General features: G+C 40.0%; 1 protein-coding gene across 7 annotated transcripts in view; it reads left to right on the top strand.

Annotated features, from left to right (window-relative positions):
* Positions 1 to 24,718, top strand: part of herc1 (HECT and RLD domain containing E3 ubiquitin protein ligase family member 1) — a 273,938-nt gene that overhangs the window by 115,411 nt on the left and 133,809 nt on the right. For 6 of the 7 annotated variants that reach the window (XM_072282231.1, XM_072282229.1, XM_072282230.1 and 3 more), the window contains 9 exons: positions 568 to 741; positions 3,184 to 3,298; positions 4,387 to 4,507; positions 6,225 to 6,393; positions 7,937 to 8,258; positions 10,655 to 10,775; positions 19,940 to 19,991; positions 22,547 to 22,815; positions 23,692 to 23,907. In XM_072282231.1, the coding sequence (XP_072138332.1) occupies positions 568 to 741; positions 3,184 to 3,298; positions 4,387 to 4,507; positions 6,225 to 6,393; positions 7,937 to 8,258; positions 10,655 to 10,775; positions 19,940 to 19,991; positions 22,547 to 22,815; positions 23,692 to 23,907 (1,559 nt within the window). The remainder of the gene's footprint in view (positions 1 to 567; positions 742 to 3,183; positions 3,299 to 4,386; positions 4,508 to 6,224; positions 6,394 to 7,936; positions 8,259 to 10,654; positions 10,776 to 19,939; positions 19,992 to 22,546; positions 22,816 to 23,691; positions 23,908 to 24,718) is intronic. The other variant, XM_072282232.1, reaches the window with a different exon arrangement.

The raw sequence follows: 24,718 nt of genomic DNA, 5'->3' as shown, positions 1-24,718 counted from the left end.
CAGAATTGTCCACGGCCCCTATTTAACGGATACAATATCATTTTTCACCGGAGGGCTGCGCACGCGCGGCGCGCTGCTCTCTCTCCTCCCGCTCTAGTGGTTTTGGCTAGTTACTGAGTACAGTTCTCCAAGATAAAAACTTAATATTTACAGTGTGTGCATAATTTAAATGATTAAAAGTAAACAGATATCTAAATATCTATGATTAATATATAAATTAGTATTGTGAGGTAGATGCATTATGCGCATAGGAGATCCCAACTGTTTAGGTCTTTCAAAGCCAAGGGTCAGCATACATGAGTCCAAGCGATTTTATAATGAGAATGAAGTATTATTACCAGCAATGGGAATTATCTATATAATTGTCTCTAAGCTCAAACTGTAACTGATACTGTAGTAATATCAAAGTATGAAGGCACCATCTGGTCTTGATACAAGAGGTTTTTTTTCTTAAAGGGATTATATTTTATTCTATCATCATTTTGGAAGGATTTTAAATGCAGATTTGAAAGTCTATTTTATCAATGTATAACTGCTTTTTAAACAAAAATGTTGTTTGTGATACAGATAAATGCATGAGCTCCCTGCTGGAAGTTGCGCTGTCTGGAAATGAAGAACAGAAACCATTTGAATATAGCCTTGGAGCAGAGAATGTCATGCTTGTTGATCTGGCTTTGGGCTCTACCAAAGAACCTGTCAATGCTCTGTGGCTCAAAATGCAGGACTATGCTGTGAGCAAAGGTACATGGACTGGTTTAGAACTGTACATATGTTTGTCTAATTATGAAATGTGCATTTGTATCCATTACACACACTTCAAGGAAATAATCTGCTCAATAGTAATTTTCTCTTAACAAAATATTAACCAGTACTTCCTACAGAAGGATGACCAAAAGCAAGAATTAAAACATCAAGTAGTTTTTGGAATATGCATTGAGAAATTGGGAGGCAAGGAGATGTGGGTAATGGAGATAACTGTAATTGGAGTTCTATGAGAGCAAAACTGAGATAATTGGAAGTTGCATCCATTGACAGTAGGAGTGTGGTCGGAGCAACAGTGAATGTGGGTGAGGAACTTGAAGCTGCTAGAGGATTTAGAGATTCGGAACCCATCATTGTCCTTTCATACCTTAAATTCATTCCTTGTCAAAAAAGGAACAAGTGAAGTGAAGTGGATGACAGTGGTTTCAATTTCTGAAGTTGACAAGGAAGGCTGGGGTGGCCATCAAGAAAAATACGTGATAACGGTGCAGTGAAATGGTAAATGGCCAAAGAAGTAAATAGAACAGGAGGTTGGAAGCTCAGCTAAAGATGAAAATGGTGCAAACGTTCTGTTATCCTTTTCAGTGATAAATATTTGGCCAGTGAAATTTCCACTGACCAGGTTAGTTTGACTTGTGAATGTTCAATTGAAGCAAGTTCTATCTCCCCTCTTTTGATAGTTAGACAGAAAATAATTTATTCCTTTACAGGTTGAAGGGATTACTGGAAACTGTTATTGGTTTTATCAATTTATATGTAAAAACTGAAAGCAGATCCTGAGAATGTGGTTGCATTATTAAGCTAGCAAAAATGAGGAATGACAGAAGGATCAAAACTTTGGAGTTTCTCAAGCTGCAGAGTTTGCTTTTAATGGAGCAGAACCATTTGAGGAATTCTCAGGACAAGAGTTAGTAGAATATAGTGAATTGTCCCACAGTATGCTTTAGATGTATCAATGAGATCCAAAGAAGAGGAATTAGTTTGATTGCGATCATGAAGTGTATCCTTGACTAGAATGAACTTGATACATCAGCTGCAATGGAAAGAGTACTGGAGTATTCTGAACAAAATATTTCCGCGTCAGTAGCTTGAGGAAAGAGGATTATCTGATGACATCTGAAGATCAAGTCTCAAGGTTAATTACTTGTTTTCAGTTCTGGGGAAATGGCAACAGTGATGTGGAGTCGAATTTGTTGATGAGTTCCATAACTCAAGAGAATTGCTGACATGGAAATCAAGGGTGCTAGATAAATGGTGTGCAACATGAATATACAGGAGCAGATGTAATCTCCCAATTCGTTATTCATCTATCTCAGCTGTGGTGTAAATATATGCCCTTAGTGCATCCAGTCCTTTCTGCCCCAGCTTTGTGCTCACCATTTCACCTCAGTTGTCTGCTTTATCCTTATTGGCCTTTTCTTTCTTCTGCTTAGTAAAGCTCATCTGCTTGTCATCTTCATCACTTTTCTGTTCCTTACAACTTGCTCTTTTTTTTAAAGTTCTCACTTCCTAGTAAATCTGCTGTAGTGATGATACTGCTACAAATCCTGGCAAGTGTGCGTAGGCTCTACATATACAGATTCCTGTCTGGTTTCATTGTTAAAGCCTAGGGATGTCATTATAACACAGTGATAAATTGAAATTTATTGCTATTATTCTCATTCTCTACTGTATAATGAGTCAACCTATAGCTGGAGAAGTGATGACCCCCTCCTGTTAGACTGTTCGAGGTAACTTATCTTTTATTCTTTCTTCTCTTCTAATATTTGTAGATCTGTGCACTTGTAATGCTACTGTGACACTGTAATTTCCTTTGAGATCAATAAAGTATCTATGCACCTATCTATCCAGATTTCTATAATGTCTACAGCACAAATGTATCGTTAAGTTAAACATAATGCTGAGGGGTGAACTGGGCCAGAACCATGTCCTAAGGATTGGTGGGAGATCACAGGAGGTGGCTGGAAAATGACAGGTGCCCAGTTGTAGGAAAATACCAGGCAGGCTGAAGGTTTTCTTCTCTTGCAATTAAAAAGATTTTGAAATTAATCTGTCCTGCAAGAGGAAGAGTGACACTGTGTATGAAATGTAGCGATACAAAGAAGAAGGCAGAAGTTGAATGGTGCAGGGACTTGATGTGTACATGGAGTCCACGACATTTGGTCAATTGACAGCTCATTCCTTTAAGGATAAAAATTGATCAGTGCATCTTCTGACGCTGAAGTCATGATATGCTCATACTCAACAAAAATGCATCAGTCAACTGGATCTTGCCTAGTAACTGCAATAAGTGGAAGGCATTCCATTCTATAATAGGAATGCCAACACTTGAAAAGAAAATAAATGCATTGAATATAAATGTTAGTATATTTATCCTAATGTCTTAATAATAGATTTATTAATATTGAATGTATTTTCCAGATTGGGATAGTGCTGCTCTTGGCAATGAGACATTGTTGGATACAGCTTCAAGATTTGTTCTTGCAACTCTTTTAAAGCACACTGGTTTACTAAATCAAGTGTGTGGGGAGAGCAGGTAAATGAAAAGTTGTTTTCAATGTGAAAAGTAGCGGTCACAATACTGACCTCTGAAGAACTTCACTAGTCACCAGCAGCCAAGCAGAAGAGACTCCTTTTATTCCCACTGGCAGCCTCCTGTCTGTCAGCCATTCCTCTATCCGTGCCAGTATCTTTCCTGTAGCACCATAGAAATTTATCTTGTTAAGCAGCCTCGTGTGTGGCACCTTATCAAGTGCCTTCTGAAAATCCAAGTAAATGACATACAATGCCTTTCCTTTCTACACCCTGCTTGTTACTTCCTTGAAGAACTCTTAACAGATTTGTCAGGCAAGATTTTCCTTTACAGAAACCATGCTGACTTTGACAGATGAGTAGAAACAATTAAACAGAAAAAGGTTGAGAAATACTTAAAGGTGGATGGCCACTGACTTTTGTTATCTGTGCTGGGCACAGTTCCATCACTGGGACCCAGATAGAGATCCAAATGGAGCAAATGTTGCTTGCTTTATAGTTGTTATAAAAGGCGAGATTCTGCTGGATTTTTATTTTCAGATGTTGAAATCAAGTCTATAAGCAGCTCCAGTTTGGCACTGCCTCAAATTTTCCAGGTAACTAGATGTTATTGCTGTCTAAGACAACTAAGTTTTAATTTTTGGACTTGCAGCACTGTACATGAAATCTGTTTCACACTGCCTCCTATGGTGCTTATTTTAGCTGTTGCAGGATATATGATATATAACAGTAGAATTTTTACTGTCTTTATTAAAGCAGTTAGGTTATGATAGTTTCCTGTTTACCAACAGTTTTAGCAGATACTAGCATATTTCATATGTACTGCATCCTCATCAACCATGAGACATTCCAGCTGGGCTGAAAGTAGGCCAGACTTATTTCTTTAGAAGTTTTTCTGCTCCTATACTAGCTAGAGGCCTTACAGATACCAAAAGTAGATTAGGTTAGAACAGAATTTTGTCCTATATGTCATCTGAAAAGTCATAAATATTCGTTTTTATGAAATAAATTACCGATAGAATTTTCTTTCTTCCCATTAGAATTTCCTCTTTATTGACATTTTCAGTAATCTACTTTTGAATTTTTTTTTAGATACCAGCCGAGTAAAACACTTGCAGAAATATACCGTTGTGTTTACAAAGTCCGTAACAGATTGCTAGCTTGTAAAAACATGGAACTTATCCAGACACAGTCACCTTCCAATGAAAGGAGGGTAAGTTTATGGAAAATAAGTAAACAATTTAATTGCACTTGAATTCTGTAATTTGAACAGCCTTCCAGGTAGCTTTGAGTGGAATATAATTTGTATTTTGGACCATGGAAGTTTATAGCACATGGAGAAAGTATTTGATCAGTGTTGTTTGTACTAGCTCTTTGCTGCAGGAATTCAAAACTATTCTCACTGTCCTGCTGTTGCTCTATTTATCTATTTTTTTCCCCCCAAAAGTTTTTTTAAACAGTGGGTTAAGAAGAGCATTGAGTGCCTTGGTAGCACTCTGTCGTTAAATTTATCCAGGGGTCATTTATACTTCCTGCATAAATTTTGTCTGATAACACCTTGCAAGTAATTTTCCAGGAGAAATGATAGGTCTAATTCATTTCTGCATACTTTCCAAATTTTAATAAACCATGTTAAATTTCTTAATCTGCTCTACTCCTTTGGAATTAATTACAGTATCTGGCATTCTGCTTGCAGTTGTGATCTTTCATTCCAAGCACAATAGATATTAATTATACTTTTTTTATTGGTGCACCCAGTCATGAAAAAAGTCAATACCAGTGGTCTGTATACTGGAAATATTCAATAGGTCAGGTAGCATTTGTGGATTTAACTTTCCAGAGATGGCAATGTTTCATCGATGGTTTAGGTTACTTCATTTACACTATTTCGCTCTAGTATCCCTATTTGTGAAACTGTATTTTTATTGTATATTTCCAGCATCAGTTGTTTTCATACTTAAAAAAAAATGCAGCAGTGATTCTGTTGCTCTTGGTATAGTTATCCAGAGAGCAAGCATTCTTTGATGCATTCTAATAATGATCCCACTTTGGCCGTATCTGTCACCAGTTATTTGGTATAAATTAAAATTGACTACTAATATTGCCCTTTTATTTCTTTAAATTATATGTAGATCTTTATCCTGGTTTCATCTTCACTGCTCAGATTCTGTAATACACACCCAGAATTGTCATTTCTGCTGCTATTACAAAATATTTTCTAGACATTCCATAATGTGGCTGAAAATGCTGCTGTCTTTCTCCTCTTGAAAATGTGACTGTACTTTATAGTCCTGTCCCACCTGAAAGTGTGTAACTGCTCTGTTATATATTCCCTTATTGTTATTGATGTCTTTGCCCTTAATTGCTTCTGAATGAATTTGCATTTTAATATACATACCTCTGATCTCTTTTTTAACTTGTTTGTTTTCTTGATTTTTATCAATTGTTACCTCTTTTGATAACAATAGTTTCATTTAACCACCTAGTAGTTAATTATCCTTCATTGCACTTTCTTACCATTTCAGTTCATCAAAGCTTTCAACTTCTCCAGTTACTTTTTAATATTCCCTGTAGCCCTTTCTCACTCATCACCTGTATTCACCAAAACATACCTGCCTTGCTTGGTCTAATGAAAGTTATCAAGAACTTGGGCTTTGTGTAGTGACACTGTCAAATTTGAAAATCATTACAGGAGTAAAAAAAACCAGAGCTGTGGGAAATCTGTCTGTGTGTGTGTGTGTGTCTCTCTCTCTTCTCCCCCTTCCGGAAAACAAAATTCCACCATACTTTTTTGACTGGTTCCCTTCTCTGTCTTCAATTTGTAAACCTTGTCTGATGCAAATATTTTTAATAAATTTAATGTTGATCTTGAAAATCATCAGAGAAGTTGGACAAACGTAAGTAAATGCTTCTGCTCCTCCTCTTTCAAGTTGTCAGTGAATAAAGAGACAACAGATTCCGATGTTCAGGAACATTCTTTTACCCGTACAATTGATGAAGAAGCTGAAATGGAAGAGTTAGCAGATAGAGATCGGGACGATGAACATCAAGAGCAAGAGGAGGAGGAAGAAAGGGAGCAGGAGGTCATGACTGCTGGAAGTAAGAAAATATTGCCTGGAATTAATTTTTGAATCTGTTTCGAGTGTTGCCATTGCTGGCTTGCAGCATAGTGCATGTATTATTGCAATGCTGTATCCTTTGATTGATTGATTGATTGATTAATTAATTGTGTTATATGTAGTCTTACCTCATTTTGAAATCTTGATCTGTTCATCACTCGTAGAAGAAAAATAAATTCCAACTTGCAGATTGGCTGCAAATGGCATGTTAAAACCATAGTACTGTATGCTTACTGCACTAAATCTTTTAATTCCCAACAACTGTAGTCAAAAACTAATACCAAGCCTAGCAAGGAGGAAGGTGATCAGTAGCAAACACTCAGGCTTAGCCAGTTAGATGTGAATGGATTAATCTTTAGATGGATCCAGCAGAGAATATCTAGTACTTAATAAAGTATTTCTGTTAGAGTCTAATTAGTGCAGAAGATCTTCACTGATGGTGGCCAACCAACTGGCACTGATAAGTGTGTGAAAATAATAAAAACAACCTTGTAAAACAAGTGAGTCATGTAGTGAGCCCTCCTCATCTGTAGGTTTTAGCTACGATGCTGTTAGTTGCCCCTTTGATTTGTGAGCTTTGAATCAACGTGTGCTATTGTCATGAGTGAAGTAAGAGGTGGAGATGTCACTCTTAAGTCTGCTATGATGTGGAAAACAATGTTTTGTCTTTTCTGTCTTGCACTGGATTGAAATTTTGACTTCTTCAGAAAGCTTATCAGTTAATAGAAATGAAGTAAGTGGTCTGCATTCTCCTTACCAGCAACAATTTATATAAAATATTTTTCTCAAGTGCTAACATACAAAATTTGACACTCATATTGTGTAGGTGATTAAAAGTTTAGTCAAGAGTAGGAGATGGGGGGCTTTTGGGGGGAAAAATTCCAGAGCAGTGCTTCGGCAGCTGAAAGTATGCCGGTAAATGTTGAGGGATATTAAACAGGTAAATTTGCAGATAATATAGATGTTTATGGATTATAGAAAAACAAAGAAGTGTGAGACTGTGGATTTAAAAATAAGGATGAGAATTTAAATTACTAAATACTTTGTTACTTTGAATAATTCATGTTAAATTTGTACATGGACCAATAATATTTCATAATGTAGCCTTCCTAATTTAAAGAGTATTTTAATTTTTCAGCACTGCTGTTTTTTAAAAGCAAGGGTTATTGTGCATCAAAACTGAAGTATTGTCACTCTCAAACAACAAATTATCACAGTTGTAATTTAACACAGTAAATATTTTGCATGAGTAATATTGAGTGTGATGTAAGAGACCATGCTTGTTATAAAGCTTTATTGCTAAGTGCCAGTGGTTTTATATTCTGCATAAATATTTTCCCAAAATCTGTTTAAATGATTCTACAGCTTGTTCTACAACAAGTAGAAAATAATTCCCATTATTTGCCTTTTCCTCTTGTAGTGTTTTGTTCATGCTGCTAGAAATTTCACGTCATTTTTAGCTTTGCTTTTGCTAGCTTTTAATGATTGTTGTGTTTGTTTGTGTTTTGTGTTGCATGTTACAGAAATCTTTCAATGTTTCCTATCAGCCCGTGAAGTTGCTCGTAGTCGTGACCGAGAGAGAATGAACAGCACACCTGGAATTGGCAGTGGACCGGTTGTCCGTCTAGATGATCCACCATCTCAGCTGAGAGAAGAGCGGCGAGTCAGCACTGGTCTCGTAGAAGGACAGGATCATTACACCGCAGCATGCAACTCTGTTATTCATCGGTGTGCGCTGTTAATTCTAGGAGTCACCCCAGCCATACAGGAGTTGCACCAAAAGGACGAAGGTCTAAAAGGCCATTGTGTCTCAGGAGTAACTGAAGGACTTGGCTTTATGACCAGGTTAGCAACTTTTTCTTGTAAATAATATAATTAAAATATCTTGACTGTCAATCTAATAGAAAAAGGTTATTGACATACATTTCGCTTTCGGTAATCAAACATTATTATTTTGCACATTTATTATGAATTACACTTGGGAATTTTGCATAATACACCCTAAGAAAACAAATGGTTTTGTGTATTTAATCCCTCCACTGTGGTAGGTTTATTTAATCCAATGTGCATTAATGCTGTTGGACTTGTTACTTCGTAGAGAACCTGTGAAGCCAAGTCTCTTCATTTGTGATGGCACTAAAAACAAAAACAACTGATGATTTTTCAAACTTTATTTTCTAGTGCCTTACAATTATATTCTTTTTGTTTGGGTGAACATAAAGCAGAACAAATGGCAAGAGGTTCGAAAGAAATCAAGTTGTTTTGACAAGCTTCCTAGTATATTGGCAAAGCTGTGCAAGATATGACTCACTGTAATCTTCTATGTGCTAGCGTCCTGCACTAGGACTTCCAAGTCCCTTTGCACCCCTGGTTTCTGAGTATACACCTCATTTAGAAAATAGTCTACGTCTTTATATCTTCTACCAAAGTGAATGACTATACAGTTCCCTACACAGTATTCCATCTTCCACTTTGCCCATTCTCCTGCTTCATCAACACTACCTCCCCATCCCCCTATCTTTGTATCTTCCACAAACTAGACACAAAGCCATCAATTCTGTTATCTATGGCATTCCATCATTTTGGCATGTTAAGTTAATTTCTGCCTGTTCATAGTCATTTATAGGGTTTGCTTTGTAAAATTTGTGGCTGTGCTGCACAACTTAATCCATTTGCAATGCTTGACTTTCATGACTGAGACTATTCTCACTCTGGGTCCAGTCAAGCTAGCTGAACTGTCTGCATAATTAATGAAAATGGTATGGCTATCTCTATTCAGTGTCAGAAAATATCCAATGTATTAATGTCGAAGAAACAACATACATATATCTTAACAATCTGACTTTTTATATATTAAATCTGATGCTGAGATCTAGGATGTACTGGGACATAACGTCAATAATGAAACGTAGGGACATCAGGTGTTTCTGGTCTTTCAACATCAGACACCCTCTCCCAGGCAACTGAGCCCTGGCTCGTGTCCCAGCAGCATTGGTCCATGGGTCACACTTCTTGATTCATAGCCATCTGGAAGCAAGGTCTAGACGGTGCTGATGACTTTTCTTTGCAATCTCCATAATGCTAAGGAGAGAGTAGGCTCTGCAGAGTGAGCAGCTGGCAAAACCTCTACGCCCCACCTCGATAGGCTCACAATGTGCCCTCCACTGCTCTGCCAGCTCCTGGTATTTACTCTTATGCTCAAATGCCTCCTCGACCCAGACTTCCCAAGTTACTGTCAGTTGTACGATGACCATCTTGCTCAAGGTTTTTGACAGAATGACCATGTCAGACCTTAGTAGTGATGTGATGAAGTCAGGAAACTTTAATTGTTTGCCAGATCAGCTTTCAGTTGCCAGTCAGACTCCGTGGTGAGCAAGCCTGCTGGTGATCGGGGCTGAAACCGTAGTTGGTTTTCAGCTTTAACAAAGGCAGTTTGCTTTCTAGGTTGATGGACATGCTTACTGCTGTTAATTTTCGAGGAGATATTTTCTGCCGCTGCTTTCTGCACTTGGTTGTGACACCAGTGATAAGCAGCCTTCTAGGGCTTTTGGGCAGCTGCTGAGGATCTGTTCCAGGATCCCAAGCAAAAATGTTCGCAGGACTCGGCAGGAGATTGTATGTAGCCTGGATCTTGAACTTGATGTGCCCGCAAGATGTTGGAACGGGAGATTTTCTGCTTCAGCGCACCCTCCCACCTCGTCTAAGCTCCCTGCAGCCCCATTCCTACTGTCCTGGTGGTGTGCATTTCCTCGACAGCTGCTCGCCCCTTCTCCTGGACCAGTTTGCATGTGTCCCTGCCCTGGGCCCTGTTGAAGCAGTTGAGGGGAAGCTACCCAGCCCTGCCTGACCATACGCCACAGTTCCTATCAGATCCACGTTCCTCCGATGTGACTCAGTCATTTCCACTCCGACCTGGGCCTTCCACTTCTTGCCTGTCCAGATCTCAATGCCTGCTGTCGAGACTTTGGGTCACTGGAACTAAATAACAGTGAGAATCTTTAGAACAGTGCCTTATTGAATGAGGACTCTGTGATTTTAAAACTACCATATACTTATTACAGATTATTTAACTTTTGTTTTGAGTCAGTTAAGTATGAGTTAAATTGATCTTAATTACATCTGTGCATTATCCTAAACTGTTTCGATGTTGAACTAATACAATGTGTTCTGACAACATAATGTTGTCAGTATCTAACTGGAAGTTTGTGGTGAACCTATATAATTGGATTTCTTTATTCTAGGAGTGAAAGCTTGACAGCCGAAACCCATTCTGTGCAATCAAATTCCACCTATAGACTAATTAAATCAAGAAGCGAATCAGACCTGTCTCAGCCTGACTCGGATGAGGAAGGATGTGCCTTTGTGAGTATTTAAATCATAAAGGCTGCTTCATTTATCATGAATGTTAACTTAAAAAAGCAACTCTCTCTGGAATAGTCGTGGTTTGAATTCAAGTAGACAAAACAGGTTGAACCTTTGGTTTCTTTAAAAAAAGGATTAATAAGTGGCCTTCCTATGTACCGACTGTCCTCGCCTATTGATGATGGAATTTGCAAGGTTCACACATGGTGTTGGAATAGCCCTGCTGTACTTCACTTGACAGTGAATTTCATTTTGGTCACTTTGCACCAGATAATGAAATTTGGCTGGATGCTTCCAATGTGTGAATCACCTGTGATATCTAAATCAGAGATACAAACACTGATGTCTTTTTCCATGCTAAATTTTGCTTTCCCAGCCCACACACAGTGCCTTTTCAATTCCTCTCAACCACCCCCTACCTTCTGAAAACTTGGCTGCCTCACTTCCTGATCATTCACTTGACCTCAAGCGCCTTCCCAATCTCCCCCTTACCTGCTGCATGCTGCCCAGAGCTAATCGGATAAACTGCCGGTGCCCATGCCCACCATGCCACAGACCGTGCATCAGACATCCTGTGCACCATTCTGGGAGACAAAGACTGGGCAGCATGAATTCAAGCTCAGAATGCTGGCTGTTTATATTTTGAAGCAGTAAACTGTCCCCAAACCACTGGATGAATATCATTCCAGCTCACTTCTCAGGCTGCATTGAACTCCCAAGCAGTGTGTTTGGAGCTTACTAAAATTAAAACCCTTAGACAGTCAATGTAAAATGAAAGGGCTCTGCTAACAGAGCAGTTGTGCTTCTTCATTAAACACTGACCACCAAAGGTTTCAATTTTAGATGCAGGCCCTACACCATCTTGGTTTCTCCTAATGACTGCTGGCAGTAAACAGTGCAAGTAACTTGTGGCTGAGATCATTGCCCTATGATTTTGGAATGTCAGACATGTCTGTATCCTGTCTTGACCGCTAACTCCATTAACACACCCGTGCAGGTCAACCTCACGTCGTCAAGTTTTGTTTCTGGGTTGTTTGCTTGTTCATCGGTGAAATTGTATACTCTTGGGTATGTGATAAGGAACAGTCTGTTCTTGTTGAGTTTTGTGTTGAAAGGAGTTGTTTCTGGACATAAGTAGACTCATAGAGTGTGCCTTAATTAACTGCAGGTGGGAGAATAAAAATGAAAATGAGACCTACTGAGTGTGCATCAGGATTTGTAAAAGAATTCTACATAACTGGGCATTGAAGGGATGAGATTCTCCCGAAGTGGCCCTGGCAGTAAAGGTACAGCAAATAGAGCCACTGTGTTTTACCTCCAGCTGCCTGGGTTGAATTCCAACTTCCGGTGTTGTCTGTGTGGAATTTACATGTTCTTACTGAAGGGGTGGGTTTCCTCCTAATCCCGGAAGCTGTGCAGGTTAGGTTAGTTAGCCACTGTCAATTGTCCTGGGTAACTAGATAAGGAGGAGGGCCGGGGGAAGCGGTGGATGTGGAAAGAATAAAACAGATTAGGGATAGGATGGTGTGAATGTGTGTGGTCAGCATGGACTTAGTGGGTCGAAGGGCCTGTTTGTACTGTATTTCGCTGACTCTGACTGTGAAGAGTGCTGAATGTTATCTTTTGTAGTCACATTGGCTCTCACAGTGTACATTTTAACCAAGGTCTTGGTCAGAAGTACGAGCAGTTATGAGGGAGAAGTGCCAGTCAACCAAGGGCTAATTTTGACTCCCTTTGCTGTATTAAATGGCAAAAGGAGCCAAGTCATCTCTCAGCCAGTGGAGCAGATCAATGCTCTGTAGTCCTGTGACATCTCATTGTTATTGGTAGTAGGCAGTAAATCACTGAAGTAGGAGGAGGGAACCATCCCCAACTAAAGCAGGCCCCTGATTGCTGCGAGAAGGCCAGGCTGCTGGCATTCACAATCACATTCAGCCAGAAGAACTGAGTGGGTGATCCATCCCGTCCTTCTCATTCTTATCATCAGAACCCAGTTTTCAACAAATTCAGTTGGCAGGAAATTGCTTTCAGTGTTAAATACAAAAGGGCTATATCACCAGACAATGTTCTGGCTGTTGTTCAAAAGAGCTGCACTCCAGGACTAGATGTATTTGTAGCAGATCTATCAAGCTCTTCCATAACAGCTACAGCACAGGCATCTATCATACAACATGGAAAGTTCGTCAGATATGTTTGTATACATAAACAAAAACACATCCTAGTTACCACCCAAATGGTTTACATCTCAAGTCATCTAAAATGGAACCATCAAGCAGCATAAAAGCCTTCAAGATGTTACTAACCAACGTTGGTAAGTCATTGATTAACAAAATTCAGTGCTGTTCCACTCTAGAATGCACCACAGGTTTGCTTCTGTCCTTGATCAGAGAGGTGAGCTCCAGCGGTCAGTCAGCACTTGACTGTACATGGCATCATAGAGCCCTTATAAAAGCTGAAGCTGGTAGGGAACAAGGCAAAAGCGTGCAGCAGTTGATGTCATACTTTGCACGAAGAATGGCGGTTCTGGTGGAAGGAGATCAAAGCTCACACTCCTAGATTGTTATAGTAAGAGTTTCTTAGGCTCAGCCGACTTCAGCTACTTGTTCATGATGACTTGTTTGTGAACGAGTGTGTACCCACTAAAACATTCAGTTTTCCCTAACCAGAAGCCCTGGATGAACCAAGTGATCTGCCATCTGCTGAGGGCTAGATCAGTGGTGTTCAAGTCTGACCACCCAGGAAAGGTGCGGATATAACCTCCAGAAAGGCATCTCACATGCGAGGTGGCAATTCCAGCTCAAACTTGAAACACAGAAAGATAGTCAACAGCTGTGGCAGGGTTTGAATGCTATCGCCTCCTACAGAGCAAAATCAGGCAACATAAATGACAATAAGGTTTCACTCCCAGGTGAGCTCAATGCCTTTTAATCTCACTTTGACCATCAAAACATGGAAGCACCTTCACAAACTCCCACAGTCCCTGACAATCCTGTGATTTCAGTCTGAGGCCAATTAAAGAGCATCCTGCAAGAGGATGAACCCATGGAAAGCATCTGGCCCAGAAAGATCTGTAGGTCTTGGCCAGGTATGCTGTGCTGATCAACTGGCTGGAGTATTCACTGATATATTTAACCTCTTGCTTTGGCAATCTGAGGTACCCACCCTCTTCAGGCAGACTTCAACTGAACCAATGCCTAATATGAATGTGGTAACCAATCTCAATGACTATCACCCAGTAGCACTTACATCCGCTGTGATGAAGTTCTTTAAAAAGTTGGTGATGAAACATATCAGCTCCTGCCTGAGAAACGACTTGTATCTGGTCCAATATGCCGATCGTCACAACAGGTCAAGAGTAGATGCCATTTCATTGGCTGTTCACTCAACCCTGGAATAATGAAGATGTCATTGACTGCAGTTCAGCATTCAATAGTATCACCCCCTCACCACTAATCAATAAGCTTCAAGACCATGGTTTCAATACCTCCTCGTGCAACTGGATCTTCAATTTTATCATCTGCAGATCCCAGTCAGTTCGGATTGGCAACAATATCTCTTCCACAATCTCCGTCAGTGCAGGAGCACCACAGGGCTGTGAGCTTAGGCCCCTGCTCTTCTCACTTTACACTTACGACTGCGTTGCTAAGCACAGCTCCAAAAGTTCAAAGGTTCAATTTAATAGAAACATAGAAAATAGGTGCAGGAGTAGGCCATTCGGCCCTTCGAGCCTGCACCACCATTTATTATGATCATGGCTGATCATCCAACTCAGAACCCCGCCCCAGCCTTCCCTCCACACCCCCTGATCCCCGTAGCCACAAGGGCCATATCTAACTCCCTCTTAAATATAGCCAATGAACTGGCCTCAACTGCTTCCTGTGGCAGAGAATTCCACAGATTCACCACTCTCTGAGTGAAGAAGTTTTTCCTAATCTCGGTCCTAAAAGGCTTCCCCTTTATCCTCAAACTGTGACCCCTCGTTCTGGACTTCCCCAACATCGGGAACAATCTTCCTGCATCTAGCCTGTCCAATCCCTTTAGGATTTTATACGTTTCAATCAGATCCCCCCTCAATCTTCTAAATTCCAACGAGTACAAGCCCAGTTCATCCAGTCTTTCTTCATATGAAAGTCCTGCCATCCCAGGAATCAATCTGGTGAACCTTCTTTGTACTCCCTCTATGGCAAGGATGTCTTTCCTCAGATTAGGGGACCAAAACTGCACACAATTCTCAAGGTGTGGTCTCACCAAGGCCTTGTACAACTGCAGTAATACCTCCCTGCTCCTGTACTCAAATCCTCTCGCTATAAATGCCAGCATACCATTCGCCTTTTTCACCGCCTGCTGTACCTGCATGCCCACTTTCAATGACTGGTGTATAATGACACCCAGGTCTCGTTGCACCTCCCCTTTTCCTAATCGGCCACCATTCAGATAATAATCTGTTTTCCTATTTTTGCTACCAAAGTGGATAACTTCACATTTATCCACATTAAATTGCATCTGCCATGAATTTGCCCACTCACCCAACCTATCCAAGTCACTCTGCATCCTGTTAGCATCCTCCTCACAGCTAACACTGCCACCCAGCTTCGTGTCATCCGCAAACTTGGAGATGCTGCATTTAATTCCCTCATCCAAGTCATTAATATATATTGTAAACAACTGGGGTCCCAGCACTGAGCCTTGCGGTACCCCACTAGTCACCGCCTGCCATTCTGAAAAGGTCCTGTTTATTCCCACTCTTTGCTTCCTGTCTGCTAACCAATTCTCCATCCACATCAATACCTTACCCCCAATACCATGTGCTTTAAGTTTGCACACTAATCTCCTGTGTGGGACCTTGTCAAAAGCCTTTTGAAAATCCAAATATACCACATCCACTGGTTCTCCCCTATCCACTCTACTAGTTACATCCTCAAAAAATTCAATGAGATTCGTCAGACATGATTTTCCCTTCACAAATCCATGCTGACTTTGTCCGATGAGTTCACCGCTTTCCAAATGTGCTGTTATCACATCTTTGATAACTGACTCCAGCAGTTTCCCCACCACCGACATTAGGCTAACCGGTCTATAATTCCCTGGTTTCTCTCTCCCTCCTTTTTTAAAAAGTGGGGTTACATTAGCCACCCTCCAATCCTTAGGAACTAGTCCAGAATCTAACGAGTTTTGAAAAATTATCACTAATGCATCCACTATTTCTTGGGCTACTTCCTTAAGCACTCTAGGATGCAGACCATCTGGCCCTGGGGATTTATCTGCCTTCAATCCCTTCAATTTACCTAACACCACTTTCCTACTAACAAGTATTTCGCTCAGTTCCTCCATCTCACTGGACCCTCTGTCCCCTACTATTTCTGGAAGATTATTTATGTCCTCCTTAGTGAAGACAGAACCAAAGTAATTATTCAATTGGTCTGCCATGTCCTTGCTCCCCATAATCAATTCACCTGTTTCTGTCTGTAGGGGACCTACATTTGTCTTTACCAGTCTTTTCCTTTTTACATACCTATAAAAGCTTTTACAGTCAGTTTTTATGTTCCCTGCCAGTTTTCTCTCTTAATCTTTTTTCCCCTTCCTAATTAAGCTCTTTGTCCTCCTCTGCTGAACTCTGAATTTCTCCCAGTCCTCAGGTGAGCCACTTTCTCTGGCTAATTTGTATGCTGCTTCTTTGGAATTGATACTATCCCTAATTTCTCTTGTCAGCCACGGGTGCACTACCTTCCTTGATTTATTCTTTTGCCAAACTGGGATGAACAGTTGTTGTAGTTCATCCATGCAACCTTTAAATGCTTGCCATTACATAACCACCGTCAATCCTTTAAGTGTCATTTGCCAGTCTATCTTAGCTAATTCACGTCTCATACCTTCAAAGTTACCCCTCTTTAAGTTCAGAACCTTTGTTTCTGAATTAACTATGTCACTCTCCATCTTAATGAAGAATTTCACCATATTATGGTCACTCTTACCCAAAGGGCCTCTCACGACAAGATTGCTAATTAACCCTTCCTCATTGCTCAAAACCCAGTCCAGAATAGCCTGCTCTCTAGTTGGTTCCTCGACATGTTGGTTCAAAAAACCATCCCGCATACATTCCAAGAAATCCTCTTCCTCAGCACCTATACCAATTTGGTTCACCCAATCTACATGTAGATTGAAGTCACCCATTATAACTGCTGTTCCTTTATTGCACACATTTCTAATTTCCTGTTTAATACCATCTCCAACCTCACTACTACTGTTAGGTGGCCTGTACACAACTCCCACCAGCGTCTTCTGCCCCTTAGTGTTACGCAGCTCTACCCATATCGATTCCACATCTTCCCGGCTTATGTCCTTCCTTTCTATTGCGTTAATCTCCTCTTTAACCAGCAACGCCACCCCACCTCCCCTCCCTTCATGTCTATCCCTCCTGAATATTGAATATCCCTGAACGTTGAGCTCCCATCCTTGGTCACCCTGGAGCCATGTCTCTGTGATCCCAACTATATCATAATCATTAATAACAATCTGCACTTTCAATTCATCCACCTTATTATGAATGCTCCTTGCATTGACACACAAAGCCTTCAGGCGCTCTTTTACAACTCTCTTAGCCCTTATACAATTATGTTGAAAAGTGGCCCTTTTTAATGCTTGCCCTGGATTTGTCGGCCTGCCACTTTTACTCTTCTCCTTAGTACTTTTTGCTTCTACCCTCACTTTACACCCCACTGTCTCTCTGCACTGGTTCCCATCCCCCTGTTGTGAACTAACCTCCTCACGCCTAGCCTCTTTAATTTGATTCCCACCCCCCAACCATTCTAGTTTAAAGTCACCTCAGTAGCCCTCGCTAATCTCCCTGCTAGGATATTGGTCCCCCTAGGATTCAAGTGTAACCCGTCCTTTTTGTACAGGTCACGCCTGCGCCAAAAGAGGTCCCAATGATCCAAAAACTTGAATCCCTGCCCCCTGCTCCAATCCCTCAGCCACGCATTTATCCTCCACCTCATCGCATTCCTACTCTCACTGTCGCGTGGCACAGGCAGTAATCCCGAGATTACTACCTTTGCGGTCCTTTTTCTCAACTCCCTTCCTAGCTCTCTATATTCTCCTTTCAGGACCTCATCCCTTTTCCTACCTATGTCATTGGTACCTGTATGTACCACGACCTCTGGCTCCTCACCCTCCCACTTCAGGATATCTTGGACACGATCAGAAATATCCCGGACCCTGGCACCAGGGAGGCAGACTGCCATCCGGGTCTCTGGACTGCGTCCACAGAATCGCCTATCTGACCCCCTTACTATCGAGTCCCCTATCACAACTGCCCTCCTCTTCCTTGCCCTACCCTTCTGAGCTACAGGGCCGTACAATATACATCCTGAAATGTTTTTTCTTCACAAAACATCCACAAAAACAGAGAAGTGCCCCAAAGAATGAACGAAAGTTAAACGTGAGAACCCCAAGGCTATATTTAAGTTTGCTGACAACACCACTGCCTTAGCTGAATCAAAGGTGGTGAAGAATCAGCATAAAGGAAGGAAATTGAAAATCTGGCTGAACAGTGCCATATCAACAGCCTCTCACTCAGTGCCGGCAAAATAAGAGGTTCAGATATTATCTCCGGAAAGGCATCTCACATGACTTGAGGTGAAGGAAATCAGAGGTCCATGAGCCAGTCTTCATCAGCGAATCTGGGGTGGAAAGTGTCAGCAGCTTTAAATTCATCGGTGTTATCATTTCAGAGGATCTGTGCTGGGTCCAGCATGTAGGTGCCATTATGAAGGAAGCACAGCAGAGCTTCTGCTTTTTTAGAAATTTGTGAAGATACGGTATGTCATTGAAAACTTTTGACAAACTTCTATAGGTTTGTGGTGGAAAGTATATTGATTACATTATGAGGCCAGCCAAACCTGAAGTATTCTGTGATGAGTTACACTCAGAGCTTTTTCACCATCTACAAGATTATGTGTACTGTATGCTTGCCTGGATGCGTATAGCTCCAATGATGGTCAAGAAGTTAACATCATTCAGGATAAAACAGTCTCCTTGATTGGCAGTCTGTTCACCTTCCTAAACATTCGGTATCTCCCAACGGCATTGCATTCCAGCTATATTTTGTACCATTGATAGTCTATAAAACTGCACGAGCATCTTCCAGCCCAAGACCTCTACAATCAAGGTGCTCTCAGGACAAGGATAACAAGTCCTAGGTTCTTCAAGTCAGACACCTTCCTAACTTGAAGGTCTATCAGCATTTCTTCCATGTCACTTTTTCTAAATGAGCATTATAGGAGTTCCTTCAGAGGACTGCGTCAGTTCACAAAGAAGAACCACCATATTCTCACTGATGAGTAATAAATATTTGCTCTTTCAACAATGCCTTTATCTCAAAAATTGAATAATGAAGTAAAGCCTTTGCCAGATTTACTAGATTATGACTATAATGACTAGGATAACAAGGGGGCTACAATTAGAAAATGTTTCTTTTTGCCTTAGTTTTGTGATCAAATTATTCATGAGGAATCAGTTACTCTAACTCCCATATATCCTATCACCTACTATCCCACACTCCTAACTTTCTTCTGTCATTGATTAGACACATTGTCCAATTTCTGCCACTTATTGATCTATCCCAACACTGACATTCATATACAAAGCTGACTGTTTAATAATAGGTCCTAAATTAAACTGCATTCCTTTTTCCCAGTCACTAGGTTCTGTGGTTTTTGACCTGTAAACATGAAAAGGATGCCCAGCTTGTAGCTATTTAACTATTTTACATGTATAGAGATTAAGTGAATACAAGGTTAGATAAATAGGCAACAAAATATTGCCAGAGGGACTTAGCTGGTCAAGCAAAACAGGGCTTTCCTTCATAATTACTGCCCCAAGTATATAGATTGTACGTTAGATTAAAACCTACATTAATTTCAGATTTTTTTTCTTGATTAGATCTGAACCATCCTTATCCTTTTTGAATAAGAATTACGACTGGCCAGATCAATCATTATAGCGTATCAATGTTTCTGTGAGCTTGATTGTACCCAGATAGTGGTCTTTTAGAACATTAAGTTATGCAGCTAACTTTAAACTGAAGTAAGTATTACTTTATGTACTTTACTACTTAAACCTCTTAAATTATTCTTTATTCTTTGTTCGATATATTTTCTTTAAAGAATTCCAGAAGAAATGTGGATATGGATTTAGCATCAGTTCAACGAAAACGTGGTGAGTCCATTGTTTAGTTTTTTTAAGATATTTTTGTAATCTGGATCTTAGTGCAGTAGTGAAATAGGATTTTTAGAATTACCATTGTATGTTTCTGTTTAACTTATTTAAACAGAATTTTATAATACTTAGATTATTTTTTGCTTTTAAATGTTGGTGTCATATCAAAGTGCAGAGATGTCATCGTATACAACCCTGAGATTAATTTTCTTGTGGGCATACTCAGTTAACCAGAGAAACACAACAGAATCAATAAAAGGCCGCCCCCAACAGGCAGACAAAATAACCAGTGTGAAAACGATAACAAGCCATGCAGATACAATTAATAATAAAAAATAAGAGAAAAAAAATAAATCAAGGACATGGAATGAAGAATCCTTGATAGTGAGTCTATAGATTTAGGAACTGTTCAGTGATGGGACAAGTGAAGTTATCCCAACTGGCTCAAGAGGCAACTACAGAATCCTTTATCTTTGTGCTTAATCTGTTGTGCCTGCTGATTAATTTATGTCAATAATCATAGTATCTTTGTGTATTTGAATGCATAATTTATGACTCTGCACAATTTTTAAAAACCGAGTTTGTATTGAATGATTTTTCAGTCAACCACAACTTCAGTTTACTAATGTACTCCAGTTATTTATTTGATATGTGATAACATATGCATAACATTAAAATTGCGTGAGGAACAATATTTTGTGTGGCATGGCATCAATTATTTCTCCAGTTAGTTTAAACTGTTCTTTGAAACTTTCTAATGGCTGATCAAATTTTCACGGTTATTTAATGCTTGACGCACTTAACTGCTTCAATTATAAACTTTCCAAGCATGTGTTGTATCAAATGTTTCCTTTTGTCTTCTGATTTTATGTGGTAGTGTGTTTACTCCTTGTTGGCCAGTTGAGTCCCAGAAACAAGAGGAGCTGCAAGCAAGTAAATGATGGCATGTTTAACTTTATTAAAACTTAAAGCTTGCCAATGTATTTTATGACACTGAAATATACACTGTCATTTAACTATAGCAGCATTGGTTTGTCCCATCTGTTCAGCAAGTAGGTTGGATCGTTATCTGTGTTGGTGCAGCTTTGCCTTGGTGGAAGTTCTCAGCTTAAGCAATGTACATAAGATCATTAGAAGTGGGAGTAGGCCATTTGGCTCCTTGTGCCTGCTCCACAAATCAATATGACCATGGCTGATCTCTTAACTCAATGCCATTAACCCCATATATCTTGATTCCCTGAATATCCCTGAATATCCAAAATCCTTTCAATCTTTATATTAAATAGTCATTGACTGAGCTGCCACAGTCCTCTTGGAGGGAGAATTCCAATGATTCATTACCCTCTAGGTGAAAAAATTTCTTCTCATCTCAGTCCCAGATGGCCATGCTGTTAGATCTGTGTTAAATAAATAATAATTTATTTTTCTGTTAACTTATCATTCATATTTGAGGCCCTCCGTTGGTCAGGGTTGACCTTGAATGTTGTGTCCTAGCTATCTGTGATACGCAGCTCAGGGCAGTATGATATGGAGAGCAAGCTGTTGCCCATACAGCAGGCTCCCCCTCTCCAAACGGCTGATGAATCCAAATTAATGATAGGGGCTGGTACAGTTTGGCACCAGTAGTGTCGCATAAGTTGTCAATCAGCGTTGAACTCAATGTTGGACTGCCTTAGGGACTCCAGCTCCGGAATTTCTCTCAGGGGTTACTCCTGAAGCCTTCCCCATGAGTGGGTAATGCCACAAGGCAGTGGAGATTTGAGATCAGAGTTTTCCTTCTCCTAGATGAGCTGCCAACCACAGCTGATGAGCCCCATCAGCCAGAAGCTTTAAAGTGCCAGTAAACAATCTTTGCTCCTTCTTTCAGTAGAAATGGTTCCGCCGGGCTTAGTAGCTAAGCTACATGTGAAAGCCAGGAGCTGGACTTGGTTGTAAGAGGCTATCTGAGATGCATGCCATTGGATCTGTTTAATAGGTAGTCAGAACTTGTCCCCACTACCTCTCCCAGCTATGACGACCTTAAGGAACCATCTCTGGAGAACATGGGCTCAGCCTGTTAAAATTTCTCATCATAGGATAAACACCATTCACCCCAGGAATCAATTGTAAATCTTTATTGCACTCCCTCTTTCTCAAGGACATCCTATGATCAGATGTTACAGTCATCATTTACCTGTATTAGAATACAGGGAGGAAATTCTTGGAATTCTCTTGTTGAAAGCTTTTATAACTTTTGTTTGAATTTGAATGAGCTTGAACAACAACATTTGCAAAAGTATTTTGTTAAATATTTATCGGGAACCTTTAAGGCCTGCATAATTGGCCAATAATTGACCTTCCCTCAGCCCAGTGCCACAACCCTGCAAGCGTCCTGTGTTATTTGGAATAAACTACAACCCTGGCAGTTTATGTTGTTTTTAATGCTTTATGCATGATCCTCATCTTTTCTGTTTATTGATCTGCTTGTTACAATATGTGTAGGTGAGAGTACATAAGACGTTTATTGTATTCGTATGGGTTATGTTGTCTTATTTTCATTATTCTGTACTCCACAGGACCTCCTTATAGCACAGATTCTTTGAGAGCCTCTTGGACATGGCTGAAGTACAACAGAGATTTATCCTATGATACTTCCCACTTGTCTAATACATTAAAGTTTGATCTGAACCAGTCGTTTGGAATCCACACATTCATTGATAATGTTGTTAGTTTTGTAAGTGGAGGTGTGGGAACTTCCCCAGGTTTTAAAGAGCCTGAAGAAAACATGTCTTCCAACCCTCAAGCTATCATCATTGCAATGGAACAGCAGCAGCTAAGGTCTGAGGTAAGTCATGGCAGTTCTTGTTGACATTTCAGCAGTCAAACGCAAGGTCAGTCAAGTAGATTCACAAGAATTCTGAATTGATAGGAAAATGAATGTGCAGAAAGACTTGGACTTCCCTCAATGGATGCATTGTGATGAACAGGAAAATGATGGAAGTGTTTCGCATTATAGAAGATAGATAGAAATATACTTTGTTTGCTGTAAGCACCAGGGGTCTGGTCTAGAATGAGAGGTTATTGATAAAATATTAGGTGCAGGAGATCATTCCTGAACTGCATGAGTCTACGGATGTCATATTCAGCATTGGTGCTGCCAACATATTGGGTGGATGATAAAGAAAGGAGGAGTGATGAGAACAGTGCAGCTAGGAATGATTAAACTATTTTTCATGCAGAGTACTTTGGTAAAGGTGGAAGCCTGAAAACTCGATACTGGGGCCTAACATTTTCATGTGTGATGTCAACCACAGAGTAAAGTTGTGAACAAAGCAAAGGCTCTGTGATCTTTAGCTCATAATGATTTATTCTTCTTTTTCTTCTTTCCGTGTAATTGATCCCTTGAGGTCCCCTTAGTTTCCCCCAATCTTGTGTATACCCTCTGTACACCTCCCTACAATCCTCTCATCTCCACACAATTTACACGTTGGACCTGATCATGTCTAACTTTGTTTTTTGACCAGCTGGCGTTCCAAGTGATTTATGCACCTAAACTAGATTCATACCCTCTGTAGGCCACAATGTTTTTACATTTATTTTCATTTAGTTTCAAAGATGTTCATTTATATCAAGTTTATTTTGGATGAATTCTCATTGATATTAATGTAAACAAGTTGATTCTGAAATTTTGTGATTTATTGTTTCTGTTATTGCTTTGCAGCTTCGACTGGCAGCACTTCATCAAATCCTCGTGTTGCTTTCAGGAATGGAGGAAAAGGGCAGCCAGTTTGCAGGAAGCAGCTGCCCGGCATCGTGGTTTCACTCTGCTTCTTTGCTCACTTCAGTCAGATTGCAGTTTCTAGCGGGATGTTTTGGACTAGGCACAGTTGGAAATGGGGAGATCAATGGTGAAAGTGTTCAGCTGCATCACTATCAGGTATTTATCTAGTGTGACCGCCAGGTCTGTCAAGTTGTGAGACAGGAGGAATAATTGTAAAGTCATGTCCTTCTATAGAAGGTTCCGATATATATCTTTAAAGGTCAACAGTAACGATGCACACAGAAAAATGATGTGAACACAAATATAAACAGTTAATGAAGGTAATAAATGACAAATAAATTCAAATAGACTTTTTATTATTAACTTTTGTTTAAATGGCTTGCTTGTATTCTATATCTAACATTATTGCATTTGTTCTGTGTTATAAATATAACATCATTATTTAAGTCACTGCTGGTTTCTTGGATTTAAACAATTATTCCAGTCAAATTTTGCAAAAGAAGAACAATTGTCAACCCTGAAACTTGTCAGTCTTGAAGTTGTGATTCTATTACTATGTCCCCTGTAAGTGCCTACCACTGTGGGATCATATTTGATCTTTCCTTCCAAACTTTAAATGAAATAGAAACCTTGAGTGAGTTTTGCATGCCTAGCTTAGCACAAAGGGATGACCTATCAGTGTTGAGGAAATTGTTTTGAAGTTATTTCTGAAAATGTACATGGTGAAAATGCCACGTTTATGAGTGGCCTTCTTTAATACGAAGAGGGGGCCCACTTAAGAGAATAGTTCATGTTTTTAAAAAATCTTAGTGACTGTCACATATTTTGGAGGAGTGGTTTATCTCAATATTTTCTTAAATGTAAACAGAGTAGTAGCAGGCATACATTGGAGACACAAAAAACTACAAATGCTGGAATCTGGAGCAATGTGTGAGATACAGGAGGAACTCAGTGGGTCAGTTCTTCC

Source organism: Mobula birostris, chromosome 18 (assembly GCF_030028105.1).
Source record: "Mobula birostris isolate sMobBir1 chromosome 18, sMobBir1.hap1, whole genome shotgun sequence".
NCBI classification, from domain to species: domain Eukaryota; kingdom Metazoa; phylum Chordata; class Chondrichthyes; order Myliobatiformes; family Myliobatidae; genus Mobula; species Mobula birostris.
The sequence above is the reverse complement of the archived record's forward strand: the minus strand, read 5'-3'. Positions and strand labels throughout refer to the sequence as shown.